The following is a 23,820-nucleotide window of genomic DNA, read 5'->3' as shown; positions in this document are numbered from 1 at the left end:
ATATTTTAACTGACAAATACACTGTATAATTTCCCCATAAATCCTCTCCTTTCTCCATTCTTCCCTTTCAAGCCGGCTTTTTGGAAATCAGGGGCTACTTTAAATCTACTTGGCCGGCATTCTTCAAGCTCCGCATACTTCAAAGGGGCTTCGCTCTCTCCCTCCTCCTTTTTTCTGTCCTTACTTTCACAAAAGGAGCAGGAAAGTTGGAGGACTTGTTAACTTCTATTGACTCTCGGCGTGTGCCGGGTTGAGCTCAGGCAGGTACTGAAAAGGGAGAACCACCAGGACAGACTCGGAGGGGAAGAAAATAACAGCATCTTCCCAACGCACACACACACAAGCCCTGGTGGTTTACAGTTGTGCATTTAATTCTGCATAATTTTACAAAAATGAGAAAAAAGTGCTTAATTCTGCATTGTGTTTGTTTTTCTCTTACAAATAATTTTGCCTTCTTGTTAAAACTATCAATCGAAAAAAATGTTGTTTTTTCAGAATAGAGGGGGGGGGGGGGGCGTCATTAAGTGACTAAATGCCAAATAGCGGATTTTTGTACACTGCTCGATATGGGATTATTTGATTATCACTTTATTGATAATTAATTGGATGACTGAGCACGGTATTTACAACTACCAACAAATAAAATAGGTTAAATAAAATGAAATGGAACCTGAAAATGTTTCTAGTTCAGTAAACCAGCATTGATGGGGAAATTAAAAGTCCTCCCTATGAAAATTGAATTAAATTAAAAAAATAAATAAAATTAAAAAAAAGTGAGCTTAAGCATAATGAAACGGTTGTCATGCCAAATTTATATTTTAAGATAAATTAATAAAAAAATATTAGCCATCTACGTCACACGACTGCCCTGCATCCTTTTTCATGTGCAAATTTTTTTGGTAAAATAAACGACCAAATATATATATATATACATATATATATATATATATATATATATATATATATATATATATATATATATATATATATATATATATATATATATATATATATATATATATATATGACGATCTGTGCCACCAGAACAACTGTTGCCCTTTCAATGAAGTCTCGTAATTGTTACTTGTGAGACTCAAATCACATGGTGTCAATGGACTGCAGACCCCTGCACCCGCACAATTGCAAAATATAAAATCTAAGTGGGATTCGACGATTGAAGGAGCTGGGTGCAGCAGGTTGTTTTGGACTGTTGAAGGCTTTTTTGTTTACTCAGATGTGTTTGGGAGGACGAACAAGGATCCGTGGGCGAGCAGCGCAGACCGTGATCATGTTGGCCCCTGACCTGTCCACTCTGGCCTCCATCTCTTAGAATAAAGAGGATCAACAGCGGGGGACGTGGAGGAACCTGCTACCTGGTCTTTTTCTGAGGAGTGAATCACAGCCAGGGGAACATTATAATGAAAGCACTCATCCCTATTGTTTATTTTTGCCACTCCCTTCTCCCTCTTCACTTTCCTCCGTCAAACAGTCCGAACGACACGCGAACAATCTCATCAATGGCTGCTGTGTCTTTGAGCCCGTCTGTGCCGAGCTGGGTTATTTATTAACGCCTCGGCATTTGCTACTGGTTCCCATCCCATCCGCCCCAGTGCTGCTTTTCAGACCCACTTCTACACACTGAAATGAATTATTCTGTGACTTGGGGGGGTGGCAGGAGAAAAAGAGAGGAGGTTTCCTTTTTTTTTTTTTTTTTTTTTTTTGCGGAGACGACGCTCCTGTGCTCCAAAGCCCTGAAGAGTTGTCAAAGGGTCCGAGTCAGGACGAAAGCAGTGTTGAAAGCAAATGGGATGGAAAATTAAATGAAATTAAATGGCTTGACCGGCGGTATTGTCCATCTTCCCTTTCTTTTAAAACTGGAAAGAGAGAGAAAAAGACACATTAATTACATGGACGGATCTTTATTTTGGAACAATATTATGCAGCTCCGACACCATTCCGCTAGTGCGCTTCTCTCAAGTCAACTCCATCTCTGCAATGAACTTATGAAAGGAATCGGAGCCTGCAGGAGGAGGGGAAGGCTTTTTATGGGCGGCTCTCGCTTTCTTTCTTCCCTTTCTCAGATTTTAACTGTCTACGGTGGGGCTCTGAATTAACTGGTTGGCCATTAATGAGCCATGAATATAGAGGAACAACCTGTCTGCAGAGCAACGCGGTAAATGCGGAGAGCAATGCCCCACCAGGGATCTCCATTCACGCTCCTTGACTGGGCTATACTTCAGGGGTGCCAAAGGTTCACCACCACCTCTCCTGGTGCGGCTTCAATGGCCAAAACCATTTAAGGCCCCTTCTGAGCTCAGAAGAAAACACATTTTTTATGTCGACCCATAAACCTTCTTTTGGGGCTATTCAGGAGAGCCCGATCATTGTCCCAGTTAGCAACGTGGCCGATTTCTCACAGATTCCCACGTTGTAGGGATGACTTTGTTTGTCTGAATCCGTTTATTCCCCAACATGTAAGTCCACACCTTTTACACGTTTATCATTTATTAGTTCACACTATTGTCATAAAATTAGTTTTTATTTTCTTTTGCCAGAAAAAAAATAAAGCCAATAATAATTTTCTTTAAATTATGCGTTAAAAATCATAATAACAAGTAAATTAATATGTAAAAAAAAATACCGCTATCTGAACTAAAAAGTGGTTTATAATAGGCTGCAGGGTGATAGAAACACGCAAGCCCAACGCAGCTGCCTAGATGCGGGTGGGACATTAGAGACACCTTTGAATAGTAATTATGCTTGTATGGGACTCCCACCAGATGACATGATTGGGATTTTAAGCCAGACTAATATTCAAAATCGCATTAGAAAGGATCTGGGTAAACGGGACCTAATTCAGCGCTGTTCATGCGTGATTTTATTCAGGACACATTCTCTCCTTTTTTCCACCCTCGAAGTGGGCTGCACCGTTTTGGTATTCAAAGTCTCAACAAAGTTTTTTTTCCGCGCCGGGTCTTTTTCAGTCCACAATTCCCTCACTTAAAGTCGCCTCCTCTCGCATGAGTAGACGCGGATAAAGGCGTGTGAAGTTGCGGGAATTGATATGTTTCGGTGTACCTTATAAATTCATACCTTTTCTCACTCGAGCGCCTCGGAAAGAAAGTGTCACTCAGGCCGATTCTCTCTGCTGTCCAACGCATTTAGCAGGAGATCTATTTGAGGAGTTCATTCCTAGGCAAATGTATGCAGGCAGGGCCGGTCGTGAATAGAGCAGCGTGTCAGCCGACCCTAATTGGGATTTAGCCACCCGGAGCATGTGCACAAAGTGACAGAAGATGGCAGGTTTGAAAGAAAGTCACAACTTTTGGCCTTCTTGGTAAATACTTGGACTTTAGAGTTAAACAACATTTTTCTCATGGGAGGAAGGTTACTGACCCACTTGGCCATGCGGGTTGTTTCTGCAAACCTAAAGTCAGAGCAAAACAACCATAATGGCAAAGAGCATGTTTCAAGACATGCAGCTTTGACTCTCTTCAATATGAAGAGATGTTTTATGTGATGTCTTGGGTATTAGGACAACAATCGCTGCAGAAATGCCGCTGCTTTTCACTTTTAATTTGTTTTCTGCAAGAGAATAAAGTCTGAATCGGTCATGCCACATTGCATAAAAATTAACTACTGTAAAAATATATGTTTTGTAGGGTTTTTTTTATACCTTTATTCAATAATTTTTATTTCCATCAATACATTATCCTGTCTTTTAGGTGTTACTAAATGCATGCAGCAAATATTTAAATGTTTTATTTCATTTAAGATAACTAAATATTCAAATAAAATCATATATTCTAAAGCGACAGATAAAGCACCATGGAGAGCTCCTTTGTCTCTTACTCTCGTGTATAATTTCCTTCTTAGATGGCTGGCATTCCCTGAACTCAGACCTGGAAGAGGGGCTCTTATTTACTCGTCCTTCGGGTTGAGTGCACATTAATAATTCGCTGCAACAACACGCAGTCTGATGGTATGATCATCTGGCAGCTCCTCATTATATCTGCGACTGACAGTTCTGGGTTCGGACTAACTGTCTGCTTTGAGTTCCCGTGAAATGAGCTTGTGGAAATGAGGATCCCCGAGAGAAATATTGATAACATGCACATGAAGTATATGTATAAAAATACAAATGATTGACTTTCAAACCCTTATTTCCCTTTTCTGCAAAAAGAGACTCTTCAAAGGTGCACAAATCCAGTAAAGTGGGACTGAATTTATTTATTTGCTTTATCCATTTCAAAGGTTGTTTAAAACTGTTAAAGTGACACATGTAAAGCAATAAGTCTCAAAGTAACCAAACCACCACAAAAGTCTCAGTTCTAATTTACTGCACACTTTACTATGTGGAGGGATTTATGAGTTTCAGTCCTTTGTTTGATTTAGTTATACTGTGAAAAAAGTCTGTCGGCCTTCTTTTCTTGTTAGGGTTAGGGTTAGGTAAGGTTTAAAACCATCCATATTTAATTTTTGTTTCTCTCTCTCTCTAAAAAAATACATTGGTAGTAATAAAGGAAAGCAGAATATTTAATTGGTTGGCTTGAACAGACCTCGAGTTGATATGCAGATAAAATAAAACCAATATTCAGAAAATATTTAGTTTGACCTCCCTCAGAACCAAGCGTTCATTTAATCCTTTTAAGAGACTGTCCGACACAGATGTTTGCAGTGAAATGAATCAGGATTCTTTTTCATTTGGGTTTAAGAGAGCCAGGTTCCTGTATTTTCTGTTTGTATCTGAAAGAGACTGGAAAATAAATCCATCCATCCATTCAACCATCCATCCAATTAATATGAATGTCAATAAAAGAAGACAAGGGGCCTGTAAGACTTTCACACTTTAATGTATTTGTTCCTTTGCAGTAAAATAGTGCTGTCGTCCTTCTTTTTCTACCCTATCAGTACTGGTCGTGCTCCTATGGTGTGTTGTGTTGCATTTCTCTGCTCTCGGCCCCTGAGCAGGACACTGAGCGTGTTTGGCATCTGCAGGCCAGATCCAATCTCTCCCGATCAGTAACAGGAGGAAAAGGTGTGGATGTGGAAGGAATGAGGACAGAAAACGGCCGTAAACCGTCACTCCATCGCAGGACAGAGTGTGACTGACTGATTCCTTAGAGCTCTGGGAAGTGTCAGGATGAACCATTCGACCCTCAGGTATCTCCAGCCCTGTCTCTCTGTTTAGCTGTTCTCTGAGAACTTCATCTTTTCTTTTTTTTCCACTCCTTATCAGGTCATAACACAAATCTCTTTTGCCTGAACAAAAAACATATTTTCATCACCATGAAAATAGTATCAAAAGCATCATTTGTTCTTGAATAAAACCAACACAAAGACTGGATCATTGAATGCTGATAGCTTTATTTGTGGCAAACTGAAAAAAGGGGGGAGTGTAAGGCACACAAAAGTTTAGAGAGCAGGGTGAGTGTTGTGAGTCATCCTATAATTCTATGATCTGAAGGTTTCAGTCTCCGGCAAAGGGTCACTTGTGGTCTTCTTGTCCAGGGCAAAGGGCAAAGGCCAGTGTCCAGACATGGGGTTTGGTCAGTGCAAAGCTCGGAGGGGCGTGGGGATTTAATGGCGAGGGGAGGTCATCGGGGAGCGCGTAGAGCTCACTCAACATCGGAGTCATCTGCAGCACCAGTAATGGTGTAGGTCTGTTCCTGGTGATCCATCTCCAGCACATCATCCTGATTTTTAACTGTTCTGTAGGGGAGAAGAAAAATCAAGAGGTTTTTATCTGAGTAGAAGAAGCATGCCAGCCCTGATCCTAAATTGTGGTGCGTTTCCATTTGTACTCAGAAGTCAGAATTTCTTATAGTTCCTAGTGAAAAGTTTCAACTGGAATGCCTCCTGAGGTCAGAATTCCCACTTAGGAAGTCAGAGAAACTGAGAAACCCACCTCCTACCAGGACTTCAGAATCCAACATAGTTGCTACTTACATCGACCAAGTAAATATTCAGTTAACCTTACTGATTATACACAATTCTGCCTTATTGTAGTCACATTAAGTCTGATATATATAGTACTGTTGCAAACAGTTTGAGACTGGAATGCGGTCAACTCAGACGTATTGTCATTCCCTGTTAAGACTTCCGAGGTAAATGGAACGCAGCATTGACACAGTTTATCCTACACACCCTGAAACACCCTCTAAACATGGGCATGGGCACACGTGTGTGTGTTATCAGGTTGTGATTGGTTCACTTAATCCTGATTAATCAAGGTCATGTTTGATTCTACCTTTTGAACATCAGTCATGGATTTAACATAAGCTCTGTGAAACAGCATGGAAAAGATACCTGGTGGTACCTTTACCTAATGAGCACTGTCCTTCTCTCCGTCAGCTCCACAGCCTGCTCTGCATAGGGATCAGTGTCGCCATCAAATCCTTCCGACCCATATCCAATCTTAGACCCAGTCAAGTCACCCTTCCTCACTCCCCCGGGGCCTACATCATCATCATCGCCCGCACCCTCAGTGGCTGCAGTACCTCCATTCCCACCCCCCCTTCCAGTAAGGCCTATCCCATGACCGTTGCTTCCACTTTCACCCATTAACCCACCAACCCTGCTACCCATGACACCGTTTCCCCTACCGAAGCCATTGCCAGCCCCATCCATGCCCCCTGCAAGGCCTGTGGTTTTACTACCATTACCAATGTCCCCTGCACTGACCCCAGTGTTTCCCCCTTGACTAGCTAAGCCTGAACCAGCACCAAAAGATCCAGTACCTGTGCCATTGCCCCCAGCACCGAAAGATCCAGTACCTGTGCCATTACCCCCAGCACCAAAAGATCCGGTACCTGTGCCATTACCCCCAGCACCAAAGGATCCATTGCCCCCAGCACCAAAAGATCCAGTACCTTTGCCATTGCCCCCAGCACCAAAGGATCCATCGCCCCCAGCACCAAAGGATCCAGTACCTGTGCCATTACCCCCAGCACCAAAAGATCCAGTACCTGTGCCATTACCCCCAGCACCAAAAGATCCAGTACCTGTGCCATTACCCCCAGCACCAAAAGATCCAGTACCTTTGCCATTGCCCCCAGCACCAAAGGATCCATTGCCCCCAGCACCAAAAGATCCAGTACCTGTCCCATTACCCCCAGCACCAAAGGATCCAGTACCTGTGCCATTACCCCCAGCACCAAAGGATCCATTACCCCCAGCACCAAAAGATTCAGTACCTGTGCCATTGCCCCCAGCACCAAAGGATCCAGTACCTGTGCCATTGCCCCCAGCACCAAAGGATCCAGTACCTGTGCCATTGCCCCCAGCACCAAAGGATCCAGTACCTGTGCCATTACCCCCAGCACCAAAAGATCCAGTACCTGTGCCATTACCCCCAGCACCTACTCCTCCAATACCGGTTCCTGGACCTGAGCTACCAGAATCAGCACCACTCATTCCTCCATTGCCTCCACCGGTGCCAACACCCCCAGTGCTTGCTCCACCCGCCCTGCCAGCAGGACCCTTCCTCTCACTAGAACCTGGAGCACCTGTTCTGTCATCCAGGCTCCCGAGACCAGAAGCTCCTGCAGCCATGTTTCCCCCCACTCCTGCACTGCCCCCTGAGCCCCCTGAGCCTCCTCCTCTGCTACCTCCCATCAGTCCGCCCCCCATTCCACCTACGCCGTCCACGTTTCCTCCACTGAGGCTCACGCCAGCACCAATGGCACTCATGCTACAGCCCGTAAGAGACAAGGTTTGGATCATGCCAGAGAGTCGCAGGTCTTCCCCCTCAATCAATTTTCTGAAAGAGACAAGAACATTTACAATTTTTTAGCAGTTTAATCTAACAATCCAACAGTTTAACCAGCAATTCAAATGACTTGGTTGGTATTCCCTTTACCTGTAAGTTGTGATCTCAATCTCCAGAGCCATCTTGATATTCAGAAGGTCCTGGTACTCCCGCAGGTGCAACGCAATTTTCTCCTTTGTGGATTTCAGCTCAAGCTGCAGGGCCTCAATTCGAGCCTGTTAAGTCATGACATAGATGTGCTGTTGTCGTGGATTTGTTTTTACATTCATGTGATGACTTTGGCGTGATCAGGTGTGGACTGTGGGACAACATGAACCAACATTTACCTCCAGGTCTAGTAGTTCCTTCTTGTACTTTTCCTGCATCTCTCGAATTTGAGCTTCAAGGGCTTCATTCCTGGTCCTCAGGCCATCCAAGTCCATTTGTTTAGTTTGAATCTAGGTGTATTTTCACATCATTATCAGCACTCATTGTTAATATGCAATACTTTTTAATTGATGCATTTTCATTTTTGATACTCACATCTTTTTTGGCACCTGCCATTTCTTCTCTGATGCTCCGGACTTTATCAACGTGCTTGGATGTCTTTTTGGTTATATCTTCAAACTTGTTTTTATACCAAGAATCCATTTCCTAACAACAGAGAACATGAACTCATCTTGGACGAAGCTCTAACAAACCCAGAGGATGTACTTTTTGCTAATTTTGTGGTGTTTTCATTCTTACCTGAAGATTTTTGGCTGCAATATCATCATATTGAGATTGGATTTGTTTCAAGGCAGCATTGAGATCAGGCAGAGCAAATGCGCTCTCAGCTGAGACCTGGGCTGCGTAGATCTGTTTCATGAGTTCATCAATTTCCTACACAAAAGCAGGTTTTAAGGAATTATCCAAAGAAAAGGCAACCTGAACATCTAATTCCCGCACAAGCATGTTATCTACCTGCTGATGGATCCGCTTCAAGAATTCAATTTCAACCTCCAGCTGCTCCAGCCTTTTCTCCAAGGCGATGCGTGAAGACGTGGCTTTGTCGACATCCTGAAAATCACCATTGTGCGTTTCTTATCTCTGCCCGTTAATTAATGATCAGTTGGCTAACAGAATGACACTCACGGGACGGAAAGCTTCGATGTCTAACTCAGCCTTCTTTCTCAGCTCTACTGCCTCCTCGTATTTGATTTTGATTGCCTCCAGGTGTTCAGCTGCGGAGTCCTTAGCAGCCAAGGAAATGTCCTGAAAATCAAAAAGCAATATTGTCTTTTAAATTTGAAGGTGAGGGCAAGGATGTGTGGGAAAATGTGGATTGCCCTGTTCTGCAAGTCCCCTCAGCTGAGTGTAAAACATGGATGAAGACATTTACTTCTCCATTTACCTGCCAGGAATAAGCATGTTACCAGGCAAAGAACCTTGAAAGACCAAGTTGACATACAGTTACTTGCAGAGATCTTCCACAGATCAGTGAGGTGTAAAACTTTAAAAAAACGTATCATCTATTGGTCGTCTGGGCTGCAACACAGAAAAAGCTGAGAAGTAGCTGGGAGAATCCCGCCTCACCCGCTGAAGTCTCATCTGCTCAGCGAGCTTTCTCAGCTCCTTCAGCTGTTCCTCGTACAGCAGGCGCAGACCGGTTGGCTTCTCAAACCGGTTCTGGTAGGCCTCAATCTCAGCTTCCAGTAACCTATTTTGCTGCTCCAGAGATCGGACCTGTGATGACACAAAGATACGGCCTGAGCAGGATATGTGCTTTCTCTGTGCCAAAGACAAGAGTGTGGCCTACAGTCTTTAAGAAGGGTTGTTCGTGCCGGTTGTGACACGTATATTTTGCTTTAGTGACAATGTCATACCTTGTCAATGTAAATGGCCAGTCTGTCGTTGAGGACGATCATCTCCTGCCTTTCACCGGAGCGGGTGCTGAGGAATTCCTGGTTCTGAGCTGCAGCCACGTCCAGGTCGATGGCGGGCTCTCCACTAGGCCCAACACACACCATAGCTCCGGCGCTCATGCTGGAAACACAAGTCAGCAAATGTTCAACAGTAAAAGATGTAAATGTAGAGAGAGTAGAACGAGCACCCAGGGACGACTCGCTGTCTCTTACAATATCCCACATGGTCTTGGTAATTCAGACACTCACCCAGCTCCGGTCATGCGAGTCCTGCGTGCAGCAGAGACGGTTCTTCGTCCCACTGAGTCCATGCACATGCTGCCGGCCCCGGCCCTGGCCGAGAAGCCGGCGGAGGCAGTGCGGGCATCTCTCCGGGTGGGGGATGGGCTGGACACCCTGACCTGGTAGGCCGAGCTGCTGCTGCTGTCTTCAAAGTGACGGCGATAGGATGAAATCCTGTCCGGGCTACGACTCATTGCAGCTGTTTCTGTGTGCCCTCTTGATGTGAGAAAGGAAGTACCGAAGGCTGGCCCTGTCTTTGGTTAATCACAACTCACTGCTTCTCTGCTACCTCTTTTTTTGCACTGGGCGCTTGTCGGGCCACCTTCAGGTTTTATACCCCGCCATCAGCGCCGGTCATACCAGCCCACCCAGCGCATGAGCCAACACCTGTGGAATCTCGAGCCCCTGCACCAACGCGGGTTGCTCAGATATGTATCAGCAGCTTGTGAGGAGCAGGGCCGGGCAGGGAGAGCGGCTGACAGCATCAGGGACTCTTCCATCCAGATCTTTTGTATTGCCTGAGCTCCCCATACACCAGAGGTGTCAAGTAACAAAGTACAAATACTTCGTTACCTTACTTAAGTAGAAATTTTGGTTATCTAAACTTCACTCCTTACATTTTCACACAATTATCTGTACTTTTTACTCCTTACATTTTTATGCAATTATCTGTACTTTTTACTCCTAACATTTTAAAAACAGCCTCGTTACTCTATTTCATTTCGGCCTTTAAAAAAAACTATCTAGTTAAATTGCTCCATCCGGATAGAGTGAATTTGGTTGTGGTTGTGGCACAGATGTTCTTGTCCAGTTTTGTTCTTACATCCGTTCCCTCAGATTCCTGCAACTAAACTTGGATGTACATTCCAATAAAGGTTAGGATAAATGATAACATGCCTCTGAAGTTTGACTTTTTGCACCATTACAGTACTTATAGGCAACTAGTCATCATATCTCCTGCTCTCTGAAACACATGTTAATGCTCAATAGTACACATATATGGTTCTTTAATATATTTGCATTATAGTAAGATGCATTCATTTTCAATGGCTTTTTTCCCCCTTACATTACTTTTACTTTTATACTTTAAGTAGTTTTGAAACCAGTACTTTTATACTTTTACTTGAGTAAAAAACTTGAGTTGATACTTCAACTTCTACAGGAGTATTTTTAAACTCTAGTATCTATACTTCTACCTGAGTAATGAATGTGAATACTTTTGACACCTCTGCCATACACACACCATCTCAGTGTCCAGCACCGTGCAGCAAAGACAAGCTGCCATTCCAGGGAGGCAGCAGGCAGCCAGGCCCTGATGGTGCCGCTCTGATGTGATCCGCTCTGATGGGACGAGGGACTTTAATTGAACGCTGAGCAGAAGCTAGAGGGTGACCTGATAAGGCCGCGGCCGCATAGGAGCCCCGGCAGGATTTGACATAAATTAGTACTTATTAGTCTGGTCTGTTTTCAACATATTAAAACTGGACTATGCAGGAAAAAAAGGAAATGGAATTAACTGCTTGAGAGGGGGAATAGGAATAGGAGGAAGGGGGATTATTGTCTGGAGTTCACGGTTGGCGTGGCACAGTGATAAGAGGGCACATAACGGTGGAGAGGCTATTTAAGGCTGACTCGTCACTGACATCGGCAGGGTCACTGGGCCAGTGGTCAGACGTGCTGCACTTCACTGAAAATATTAAATACCAGCTACATTAACCTTAATGGAAACTTGGAGTCCAGCTTCATAGATAGAAAAACAGAATACCACTAAAGCTAACGCTACTTCCTCTATACAGTAAATCTCAATGATACTCTTTTCAGCCTGAATAAAATTAGAGAAAAATCCTGTTTTTAAAATGCGTGCCTGTCTCAATAGATTAAGTGAGTAAGTATTTCTTTCTGTTGACCTCACATCTTGCAGCAGCGTGGGACTTTTCGGAAGGAGTTACATCTTTCAGTTATGTGAGCAATCATCTCAGTTATGTGAACAATCATCTCTCCACTAACCGGTATGTGCAACTACATAATACTGCACATCCTTATTATATTTTATTTTACAGTATGTTTATTAGGTCTTACTTCATTTGCCAACAGCCATCTCTAACCTTTATTTAATTTAGTCCAAAGCTGGACTTTTTTTCCAATAAATATTTTCTGACCTTTCTTTAGAGTTAATTAAAACAAATAATTACAACATATGAAATAATGGAAAATATTGGAACAAATACCACCACTTACTAAATAAAAATGTTGACAAGAGTCAAAGACCCTTTGAAAATTCAAAAAGCTGTTTTACAGCAGAGTCCAATATTGTGACCTCTCCGGTGTTATATTGTTCTATTTATTTTTGTCTCCTTGCATGATGACCAAAACACCTCCACATAAAATAATAATGGAAAAAAATCCACCTAAATAGACATATATTGTTAATTTTATGTTGTTCATTATAATTATATATATATATATATATATATATATATATATATATATATATATATATATATATATATATATATATATGAGTAAACTGACTGTTCATGACAACGTGGTGATGTGTCCCAGGGTTCAGGCTTCTCCCAGCAGACTCCAAGACGGTGTGGGGATGTAAGTGTCAGTATATTGCCTACTAAAACATTGCAGATGTGACCTGGTGCATGCTTGTTAGCGTTATGTTCTTCATTACAGTTGCTGTAGTGGAAGAAGACACGTTGCACAACGAGGGCGGTTATGTGCTCGGCTTGTAATCTGCCTCGGAGGCTGCATGTTAATACAGTACGAGCTATTAGGATTAATATTATGAAGGCTGGCATGGTGAACATTGAAAGCTAAAGTCTTCTTGTGAGGAGCTTATTCTTGTCTTGGGCTCAGTTTGTGTTTTCCCATTTAGAAGACACAGATTTCACTTGATTAACTATATGAACAGAGGGCTGATATTTCAGTGATTCTAGTGGTTTAACTCCAATGTTGGGAATTTAAACATTTTTAATTTTACTGTTTATATTATTTTTGGGTATAGAATATTTGTGTCGACTCATAACGAGTTTTTTAGTCACAGATCTGCTTTTCCCGTTGACTTCTCCACGGCTTCACGTGAGCAGATGCAGCGCTTCCTCTCGCATCTGAAGAGTCACAGAGAGTTCAGCGTCCCTTCATCCTTACTGACTCCGACTCCAAAAGCAGCTTCTATATTTTAGGATAAACATAGTCATTGCATGGAACAAGACTCATTTCTGCTGCTCCTTTTTTAGGCTTTCAGACCAGGCTGCAAAAGCTCAAGTTAAATCAGGAGCGAGAGCCACATGAGTGGAGTCGGGGAGTCGAGCAGCAGAGGCATTCTTCTCAGCTGAAAACAAACACATTCGTCATCGCTGCCGGTGAAGGAACCTGTTAATGTTTCATGGAGCGTTGGTGGCAAATTCATACGGAGACACAGTGGATATTAGACACGGCCCTTCAACACAGTACATCATCTTAGTCTCTGCAGCTGTCACCTCAGCAGCACTCTCCGTTTCTATTTTTACCTCACATTAGCCAAATGATGCACTCTGAGGTCATTTTTTTACTGAATCCATTTAACCCCGACACAGCAGAAATAATGAAAATAACACATATCAGGTATTAATCAAAGCAATCATTTATTAGGTAATTTTAGCATCAAATACACTTTCCATTGAGCATTTTCACATTTACATCACCTGTAAAAGGAGTTATGGCATGCAGTTGTATAAACTCACAGTTGCACACACTGGCATATTGTTTGCACACACTTCCTCTACCTCTGTAAAGAATGGCCACTAGTTACCACTTTTATAGTGGAGCTAAAATTTAAATTGCTTGATAGTGATTAAAATTACAAGTGACTTCAAGTAATATTGCAACAGACCTGAATTTTTAAGCAGCAGATATGTATTTTGTTGTTTATTTAGCCCTCTAGTTTGACGTTGGGTAAAATCTAAGACCATAACTTTTGGATCAACAAAACCTTGAGGAACTTGTTTTTTATTCAAAGGAAGAAAAGAAAGTTACTTCAGTCTTTAAAAAAAAAAAAAAACCTTTACATTTTGATTTTAAGTACATTCAAAAAAAAATAATTTAATGAACTGAACTATACAGATAGATGACAAATTTACAGGATACGACTGGGATGTTTTTTGTAGCCGATTCTGGTTGATTTTTCCTCTTCAAGAAAAAGGTAACGGCATGTCATTACAAAGTTGTCCTGTTAAAATATGTCTCTCCAGACGGACATTGTTTCACTAGCCGAGTTCCCATGAAGCAAATTTAAGGGAACTTTTGAAACGCTGCTTCACAGCACATGTGAATAATTGCAGAGTTGATTTAGACTGAATAAACTGAGCTGTGTTGAGCCGTCTAGGTGGCTTAGACTTTGTTGCGCACCGCTGTAACAAGCAGAGCAGTCGACACAAACTAGAAGCAAAAGTTTGAAGGAGACACACGTTAATTTGCTTGAATATTGGCATGTTTATGTGATCCATCCATCATATATACCCATGTATTCCTCCATGTGGTCACAGGGATCTGCTGGGGCCTCTCCCAGCTCTCTTTGAGCGAAGGGCAGACAGGTCAACGGTCAGTCACGGGGCCATACAGGGCTTTTTCGACCAAGTGAAAATCAGTGCTGGTGCAAGGTGCGGGGCTGGGAACGCTGCTAGAGCCACTTCCTCACAGGTTCTGCAAAGAACTGGCTTGCTTTTCCACTGGCTGGAGAGTACTGGAGAGCCAGGACCCTACGTCATTTATTACATCACCAAACCAGAGGCAGGAAATCCATGAAAGTAGTGTAACAACAACACTCAGAACAACAATGGAAATCAGATTTTGGCATGTGCAGACGCTGATCCTGGCCCTAAAAACCTTGTTTGGATCCCGAATTGACTTCATGCAAGTTTCTGCCGTCAACATTGACGGTGTTAACATTTCAGGATGAAAGGAAGAGTCACATGTTTGCTGTACAGTGAACGTATTTTTGATTGCATGGTTAAATCAGTAAGAATGCATCCAGAATTTCCCAGTGATATATGTTTTAAATTCAAAGAGGTTGTTTAAATATGGCTGTCGCATAGATTTGGTTGTTAACAATCATCACAGCCCCCGTTGTGGCACAGTTGAAAAGCAAAAAACTGGTGCAACCATTGAACTAGCACTGAATTGCTTTAGTCGAAAAGCCGTAATCTAGACAAACAACTGCACCCACTCATAGAGGCAATATAGAATCAGCAATGAACATAACATGTTTTTGGACGGTGGGAGGAAGCTGGAATAGCAAAACCCACGCAAACACGGGGAGAACATCTAAACTCCACAGAAAGAGCTCTGTTAGAATTTGAACCAGGATCCTTCTTACTGTGAGTCAACTGTATTTACATTTTTCTTGCTGTAAATCTTTTGCTTAAAAAAGGAAGAATCGTCTCAGCTGAGTGTAAAAACCTTCTGGTTAAAATCAAGAATATTTGTTTATTTTTTTCTTGTTTCGTTGTTTTCATCATCTTCCCAAAACACAACTTTTAAAGATGCATCATTAACATAAACCTGACTATCAGGGAACCCCGATAAGTCAATGAATGAGTAGAATAAACGGTGAACTGCACATTCAGTAGCTATCAACCTAATTCACACCTGTGGAAAATGTCACTCCATTTTGTTAGGCCGTGCTCTCCACCCTCATCGTCAAGTGGGGGAGAGGTGTTTGGAAAGATGTTGCTCCGTCCCTCCAGTGAGGCGCCGCTCACTTCAGGAATAAGTCATTCAGGCAGGAAGCTGCTCTGGAAGCACATGGTTGTCCCGGTCCTTACTACCACACTAAGTTGGTTTAAACTTTGTTGGTTCCATCACCCGGATCACTTATGTTCTCCCTGTTTCACCCAGTCCTGCCATCCTCCGGGGAAATGCTGAACACTAAGATGCAGAGGAGCAAGAAAGAAAGAAAATCAATGATTACATAAAAGAACATCTTTGAGTGTGGTATCTGTGTTTTATGGCATTTTAACCAAATCTGGAAATGTATCTTCATTAAAAAGGTGAGCACAGCAGGAAAAGTTTGAGAACCACCGATTTAAAGTGACCTGTTATTTCTCACACTGAAACTACTTTTTTCTGTGATTTAGCACCACGTCAAAAAACTAATCTGAAGTAAAAAATAGACAGTAAATATATATATCTGTGTTTGATCTTACTCATAACTATAAGTTTCTGCACATTTTAATGATGAACTTCCTGTACCGTGCAGATGTATTTTCTACTTTACGACTCCATACGTTAAAGGATACGTGGCTCCTTTCTAAGGAGCATCACATGATGCAACAGCAGGGTAATGTACTAAAGGCAGTAAATCTACAGCAACTGCCGTCTCACATGAAACTATAGCAAAGCCTTCATAAAACACTGAAAATTATTAACTTTACCAAGATACAAGAAAAGAAAAATGAGCTCAGATGTGTGTCTCACTCTTTATATCCCAGCGAGGTGGCGGTGTCCAGTGCGGTCTTGCTCCTGATCCCTGCCAGACACGTGAACACGATGTTGTCTGTCTGCTGGGGCATCTCACTGCCGTATTTCTCCCTGAACTCCTCTGGACCCAGCTGGAGGGCAGTGCTTACTTGTCCCACTGTGAAGTGAAAGAACCGCAGACGGGTCAAGGGTTGAAAATGATAAATGATAAAAAAGCCAATATTATAACCATAAAAAAAAAAGAAGCTCTCCCAGCAATAAAAGCCGACTGACAAAACAGCAACAGAAAAGCTCTTGAGGTTCACTGTCGTGTTTATGTGTACAGTATTGACAGCGAGGTTATTATTACTCAGGACTTTTTCACACATACAACCCACTGACCCAACTAGACACTCACTGCCCCTCTAAGGGTTTAAGTTAAGCAAATAAACCGATGACAGCGACAGCGAGTGGCAGTTCTTTGGACCAATCTCCCCTCCCAGCCCTGTGAAACCAAGCATGCCAGTCTTCTGCTGACCTCACATATCTCACACACACTCCCACAAGTGGAAGATCACGAGGAGCCTTGTTTGAGTTGAACACAGTCCCACACTCTCAGTTATTACACAAAAGACTGCCTTTTATGAGTTTGGCATTCAATCAAACATGTTCAATATGATTGCGATCCTTTAGTGCTGTTTCCTGCAAATTGTGTCATAACACAATGCAACAATTATCACAATGCCCAATGCATTACTTGTTTTTGATGATTTTTTTATTTCAAATAAATTTGACTTAAAGATGCTTTTTAAAGTTTTTTTAGTGCAAGGTCGACCTAATTTCTGTATTAAAGATCAGTTTAAAGGCTGCACCCAAGGAAGCAGTACACCTGTGGATGTGCATCAGTGTGAGAGTAACTAGTGTAACCAGAGTAACCAGGGTAACCATGGTAACCAGAGTAACTAGTGAAGAGTAACTAGTGTAACCAGAGTAACCATGGTAACTAGGGTAACTAGAGTAACTAGTGTAGGGTAACTAGTGTAGGGTAACTAGTGTAGGGTAACTAGTGTAGGGTAACTAGTGTAACTAGTAACTAGTGTATAGTAACTAGTGTAACTAGTAACTAGTGTATAGTAATTAGTGTAACTACAGTAACTCGAGTAACTAGTGTAGTGCGGCACTGACGTGGTACGTTCACGGCCCCCGGGATAAAGCCGTACTCCCGCAGCTCCCAGGGCTCCCTCACGTCGATCACCACGGCCGCCCCGGCGGCCAGCAGCCGCTTCAGCTGCCCGTAGCTCACGTCGCTGCTGGCGGGCTCCGAGCTGAAGCCACGGGGCCGCAGCTCCGCGCCTAACAACAACAAAAACAACACAGTCACAGTCATGTACCAGTCAGCTGCTCACACAGACAGACAGAAAGCCACTTCCACTCACTTGTGCAACCTTGCTGAGTGCTGGCAAAGATGGACCCGGAGCTCCGTCCTGCAGACACCAAAGTCCTGCACGGAGCAGAACTATTCCGCACAAGTCGCGGGACGACCGCGGCGAACCTCCAGCACCCTCTGAGAGCCATGTGTGGTCGTTATGTCCTAGATTAAGCTCTTTAGGATCTCTTTACAAACACTGAGGGAGTGGACTACAAGCCCTCAATGTCGCGCAGCCAAACACCCGTCTACGCATGCGCAGAACTACGGGTCCCCTTTAAGGACAACTCGAAACAAGTTATCAAAATGTTTTAAAGGTCATGTTATCAAGATATAACTGCGATAAGCCATTAATAAAAAACGATTTAATGCATGAAGAAATCATCACAGTCAGCACCTGATTCATTAGTGGGCGTGGAAACGATGAAAAGGTGGTAACAAGGCGACACCCATTGATTGATTGATTGAAGAATTTATTAGAAGAATTGCATAGGATCAGGTACAGTTTCATGACAGTACAGATTCGCTGATACAACTTTCTTAAAATTAATAAATAATAATAAATAAATAAATAAATAAATAAATAAATAATACATAATAATAATGAATAAATCATAATTAATAAATAGCTAGTCTTGACTAGCAGTCTTGCAAACAAAAGCACAAGGCCACCACCTGCTTAAAAAATAATTTTAAAAAATCCTTAACAAAATGTTCAAATGAACACATTGCTACCAAAATGTAATTGTTGATAAATAAAAAAAAGGATGTCAAAAAAGAAGAAAAATCCAAGGCACTCTTCTTCAAATATAAAAAGCCATAAAAAGTGGGTTCTTTCAATCTTTCTAAATGAAATAGCCATTTATATATTTATATAAATAAAGGCTTTTTATATTTGAAGAAGAGTGCCTTGGATTTTTCTTCTTTTTTGACATCCTTTTTCCCACCAAAGAGCACCTTCGTCCCGTGATTTAGAGATGAACCTTCTGAGCACTCTGGACTTTCTTTTTTGTTTAAATAAAAAAAAAGGTTTGATTGGAGCAGCTGCATACATTTTACCAGTTTATTTTTCTTTAATTGCGACTCAATTCTCTTCATTTAAAATGTCCCAAGAAAAGCCACCGCTCTGTTTATAACTATTTTATTTCTTTATGAATGAAAAGGCTGCTGCATTCCTCCACAACACATACAAATAAAACATTTCAGACTGCACGTGAACGCCTCATTTGGCCGCGTCGGGCCGCCGTAGCGCGTCACCGCGCGTCACGTGTTGACGAGCGTCGCCAGTTAATGCTACCAGCAGTTTACCGATTATTTTAATAAGTCAAAGATAAAAACACAATTCACTGAGAGAAGGGTGTTGCATTTGTCGCGTTTCGGTAGATCGGTATGCTGTAATCACGTCCTGTTTTGTTGGATGAGACTAAGCTGTTTATATTTGATCTGTTGTGACTGCAGATGTGGCTAGCCTGTTTCGCTTTATCAGCTAACACTGACACACAGGACTTAAAGAGGTAAGTTCTCCCAATGTAAACATCAGGTATTATTAAAACTGTCCTAATAAAGGACACTGCCCTTAATGTAACCATATCCTTAAGTCTAGGGGCCGTCGTGGCCTCATAACCGTGTTGTTGTCTTAACAACAGTTTCAAATCACATTTTATAGGTTTCATGGACCTGTCCTGTGGTAGGACCTGTGATCTGACCCACTGTAGCAATCCTGCCATATTGAGTCAGTCGTGCAAATGTGTTTAATTCATACACTCCCAAGGCTGAAAGGGAAATCCATCTTTAATTACAGAGAAACTGAGCCAGTTTTCATGTAACCTGAGCAGGATCTTCAGGACAGGTGCGATTACTGGATTACTAACCTGCTCTTTCAGTATTTATCTCTTTGAAGATTTGAAAAAAGGACAGAAGTTTTCAATGTTGACTTGAAAAAGGTTTTTCTTTTGTCACTGATGCAGAATTTCTTCCACTTTTATAATAAGAGTAAGTGAGGTAGCTCAAAACTATGTTGAGGGCCGCTCAAACCCTGGACAATATCCATGATTATCCACCTTGTTCACATCAGCATCCTCCTGTCCCTCAACCTCATTATAAATCCAGTGGTGACCGTGCTTTTCAAGCTGTTGCACCAAAATTAAGGAATGCTCTCCCTTCACAACTGCCTTCTCTAGACTCATGTGAAGGCTTTATGAAGCCATGCCAGCCCAGTGCTGTTTTCTGTACCTTGTTAATTTTATCTATGTTTTTATATATGTGTATACTATTGGTATCTTTTCTTTTTAATATCTTTTAATTTGTGTGCATTCTTTTAATGTAAAGCACTTTGTGATTTTATATCTGTGAAAAGTGCTATATAAATAAACTTTACTTACTTACTCTTCACAACACCGTGATTCAGCCTTCGTCTGATGCGTCTTCAGGAGATCCTTCCCCCCCACAGCAATAACTCTCCACACTGAATCTTTGAAGAAGCTTAAATGATGAACTACTCCAATAATTAATTTTCCTCCAGGGATTAATAACTTATTTTTGAATATGAATGATTTTCAACTGAAAGCTGTAAATATTACTTCCAGTGTTCAATAATCTATATGCCAAGTATAACAACAGTGACAGTGAAACACTTGCTGACACTTGTCAAACAGTGAGTTAATGTGACACTTTATGCCAAAGTTATGCTTTAAAATGCGCCGTGCGGCCTGTGAGACACTGCCAAACAGGCTTTGGTGCTGCTCAAGTCTCAAAAGTTTGTTCTTCACTGCTGTTTGACTATTGCCCCTCATGGTTACGTCAAAACAGACGGGTAAACTCTCTAAGCTACTCTAGTCATAATCCACTTTGGGATCTGGGTACGAGCTAGAACGCCGCGTGCATATTTGACTTTGCTGTTTCAAGAATGTTTTTGGTCAATGGTGTAGAGTGTGTCATTGTTATTGTTGATGCTTCCAATATTGTTGATCCACAAACACTTGTGTACTACAGTGATGATTTTATCAGTAAAACTATAATGGGTTTGAGATCTTTTCCTGGTGCATTTTTTTGATACATCAATTGGAATTCTCTTTACACACTGATGGCAAATCATTAAATAAATGATGCTCTCACATCAAAACAAAACATATTAAACATCCATCAAAAGAAACGGTGCTTCAAAAATAAAGCCAAATCAGCGGAGCCTTGGATAGTCTGTCAAAATCTCTTTTTCTTCAGTGAACTGTATGTTTTGAGAGTGTGGCTTCAGAGGAAGTGTCCCAAGGAAGGGGATAGTACTTTTTTAAAATCTTGCTCATTCTCCCTGGTTTTTCCAACATAGCGTTATCACATTTTTAAGACGTGTTTTGCTAACATATCTTTTGTTCACATAAAGCAAAACTATCATTCTTCTTTTCAGAGCTCCAGATGCGGCTAAAGGACCCCTTTTCTTTGAAACCCGCCGAAATGACTAAGCGGACTAATAAACCAAGGAAACCTCGAGATGAGGAGTCATCAGATGAAGTCAGCGGTAAGTCACAGACACTGGCATAACACTAGACCAGGTTGGCATGGGATTCTGTGTGGTTACGCAACTTTTAAAAACAAGTAATAGATGTTTGGCAAAGTTTACACATGTCTCTTCATGCTTTTCTGCTGGATTGCTTCCTTAAATTTTCAAGACTACAAAGGAGTACAGAGGAGAGAGTATGTTTTATAGAAGTCAGTTTCTGATAAAGGTGGGCCAGAGTTGGTAGTTTAATTCTCTGTTTCCCAACCCTCTTCAACAGGCTCACTGCCCTACATGAGGAAACATATATATATATATAAATATATATATATATATATATATAACTGTATTTAAGGTAGGGGTGTAACGATACACTAATCTCACGATACGGTACGATACACGATATTGAGGTCACGATAACGATACGATACGATATTATAGCAGTATTTTTTAACAACCTTGATAGAGGAATATATGACTGGAAAAAATTGACTTTTATTTGAAAGACACATAATACAAAACAATGCTGTGCGTTTGCCCTATTGTTACAGTTTGTAATGCTTTACAACTTTTTAAGTTTTAAAGAGAAAGCCAGGCCAACCATTTTCCACAAACTGAACTAAAAGTAAATTTCAGGTTTGCATTATGATCTTCAGTTTCATACAAGTACAAATATTTGGCCACAAACGGAATAGTTTCTCTCATGTATGATTTGAATTTTTTCTTTTACAGAAATTTAACAACTAAAATTGAATAAATAAATACAAGTAAATAAATACATACAATTTTACATCATAAAAAAGATTGATTCATGCTCACCTTATAAGTGTAAGAGGAGATTTATTTTTGTTAAGAAGGTTATTTTGTTAATTCAGGGTTCATTATTTTATAAATATATTCTTTATATTCTGATGTAAATCAGGGACTATAATGACACTAGTCAGTTTATCTGTAGTGATTAGTCTGTTTTAGATTGGGCGGAGTGATACGCCACAGTACGGCACTAGGTGCTGTGTTGATGTTCTGAAATCCTACGCTGTTGAGCGGACATTGAAGTACACGCAAACTCACGCAGAAGTTGTCCCGTGTTTATCCTACTCACGACCCCAAAAAGGTTTAATTTAATAAGGTAAGGCTTCACTCTACACCAGACTTAAATAAGTAAAGGTTCAGAGCTCAAAACAGGACCGCAAAACGGGACTACTTTCTTCTGAGCGGAGTAATATTTTGGTCCGCGCGGTCGCGGCTGCGGCAGCGGTCGCGGTCGGATGCGCGTTTCTAGTCAACACAATAGATTAAAATTAATAACCCAATATCGCGATACAGGTTGTCACCTCCACGACACGTTTCGTGACGTTTTTGTATCGCGAAATTTCGTGGCACGATATATTGTTACACCCCTAATTTAAGGTGTTATCAACTATTACAACCTTTTGTAAATATAAAAACCCCAGAACCTTACATATGCTTCCCTCTGCGTTCGTTCTTTGCTTCTGTCTTTGGGAGCAGCGCTTCATTACATTCTTGCTTGCTCGTCCTGTTGTACTGAATGAAATTATTTAATAAAATAAACAATATGTATTGATTTCAGTCGGAACTTCAAGAATCTGGATTGTGTCAAATATAACAGAATCTGACCAATTTTATGTAATTTATTCACTTTATATTGAATTTTATGAAACATTTTTTTTATTTCAGAAAGCAATTTACCAAACATACTTTTTTGCCTTAAACTGAACAGTCTGTTTGTATTTTTCTGAATGTCGTTTCATTTATTTGTCCCACAGAATGAAGGCGTTTGCAGTTTATCTTGCAGTGTATATGTAGCCTGTTAATGTGATTAGAAAATAATCAATGTATAAATTGTCTTTTATCCAGGGCTGACGTGCCAGCATGTGAATAAAGCCGTGGACCTGAACTCTGTGAAGAAGTCTGTTCTCTCAAGCGTGTGGTTGATGTGCTCAGAGTGCCTAAAGGAAAGGACGATGATTGATGGAGAGCCAGCAGCTAGCCATGACATCCTCGTGTGCCTAAAGTGTGGTTTTCAAGTAAGATTTCCATTTCTGTTGTTAGTCACGGCCTAAATTGAAATACCATTACACATAGGGACATTAAACCATCATTAGAAAGCAAGTCTAATACTTTTATCCTCTGAAACTTGGCCATCGACGCTCAATTATGTAAGGATCTCATGAAGGACAGCTGGTGACCTAAGTAATCAGAGTTTCAGCTTGAAAACTCTGATTACTTAGGCAGTAGTACTAATCCACAATGATGCACTCTAACTTCCATCCATCCCCGCATCAACTTCAGCTTATCCAATGTCAATTCTGGGGGGCAGTAGCCTAAGCAGAGAGGCCTGTGCTTCTCTCCCCCCAGGCACCAACTCCAGCTCCTCAGGTGGAGTACTGAGGTCTTCGTCAGGCTAGCTGACAGATTCTAGCCCCTTTTACCTTGATGAATACCTGGGATTTAACACTCAAAAGTAGCATGTTGCCTGTCCTTTTTACATTGGCTGACA

At 41.5% G+C, this 23,820-nt stretch overlaps 3 protein-coding genes across 6 annotated transcripts in view; 1 reads left to right on the top strand and 2 right to left on the bottom strand.

Moving 5' to 3' along the window:
• Positions 1 to 5,347: 5,347 nt before the first annotated feature.
• On the bottom strand, positions 5,348 to 10,229 carry zgc:172323 (uncharacterized protein LOC564165 homolog). 2 transcript variants are annotated; one of them, XM_061716144.1, is made up of 11 exons: positions 9,904 to 10,229; positions 9,616 to 9,775; positions 9,326 to 9,475; positions 8,885 to 9,004; positions 8,714 to 8,809; positions 8,498 to 8,632; positions 8,294 to 8,404; positions 8,098 to 8,208; positions 7,862 to 7,986; positions 7,642 to 7,762; positions 5,348 to 5,712 (listed from the first exon to the last, which is right to left on the bottom strand). In XM_061716144.1, exons 1-11 carry the CDS (start codon positions 10,128 to 10,130, stop codon positions 5,704 to 5,706), a joined length of 1,365 nt encoding a protein of 454 aa, XP_061572128.1. In that variant the 5' UTR covers positions 10,131 to 10,229; the 3' UTR covers positions 5,348 to 5,703. The 2 variants fall into 2 exon arrangements, with proteins under 2 accessions (XP_061572128.1, XP_061572138.1); XM_061716154.1 differs by lacking the exons at positions 7,642 to 7,762; positions 7,862 to 7,986; positions 8,098 to 8,208; ... (5 more) ...; positions 9,616 to 9,775; positions 9,904 to 10,229 and adding an exon at positions 6,326 to 7,568.
• A 3,323-nt stretch (positions 10,230 to 13,552) lies between these two features.
• On the bottom strand, positions 13,553 to 18,052 carry tstd3 (thiosulfate sulfurtransferase like domain containing 3). Its single transcript, XM_061716120.1, has 4 exons — positions 17,820 to 18,052; positions 17,569 to 17,736; positions 16,402 to 16,561; positions 13,553 to 15,852 (listed from the first exon to the last, which is right to left on the bottom strand). Exons 1-4 carry the CDS (start codon positions 17,956 to 17,958, stop codon positions 15,795 to 15,797), a joined length of 525 nt encoding a protein of 174 aa, XP_061572104.1. The 5' UTR covers positions 17,959 to 18,052; the 3' UTR covers positions 13,553 to 15,794.
• Positions 18,053 to 19,060: 1,008 nt separating this feature from the next.
• usp45 (ubiquitin specific peptidase 45) overlaps positions 19,061 to 23,820 on the top strand; it is a 46,323-nt gene continuing 41,563 nt past the window's right edge. For all 3 annotated transcript variants that reach the window (XR_009770960.1, XM_061716106.1, XM_061716097.1), the window contains exons 1-3: positions 19,061 to 19,323; positions 21,210 to 21,320; positions 23,178 to 23,347. Coding sequence is in view for 2 of the 3 variants with exons in the window: in XM_061716106.1 (XP_061572090.1) it covers positions 21,218 to 21,320; positions 23,178 to 23,347 (273 nt within the window). In the remaining variant the exon portion in view is untranslated. The remainder of the gene's footprint in view (positions 19,324 to 21,209; positions 21,321 to 23,177; positions 23,348 to 23,820) is intronic.

This window comes from Cololabis saira, chromosome 3, assembly GCF_033807715.1.
Source record: "Cololabis saira isolate AMF1-May2022 chromosome 3, fColSai1.1, whole genome shotgun sequence".
Lineage (NCBI taxonomy): Eukaryota > Metazoa > Chordata > Actinopteri > Beloniformes > Belonidae > Cololabis > Cololabis saira.
Note: the sequence above shows the minus strand (reverse complement) of the source record. Positions and strands in the feature narration are given on the sequence as shown.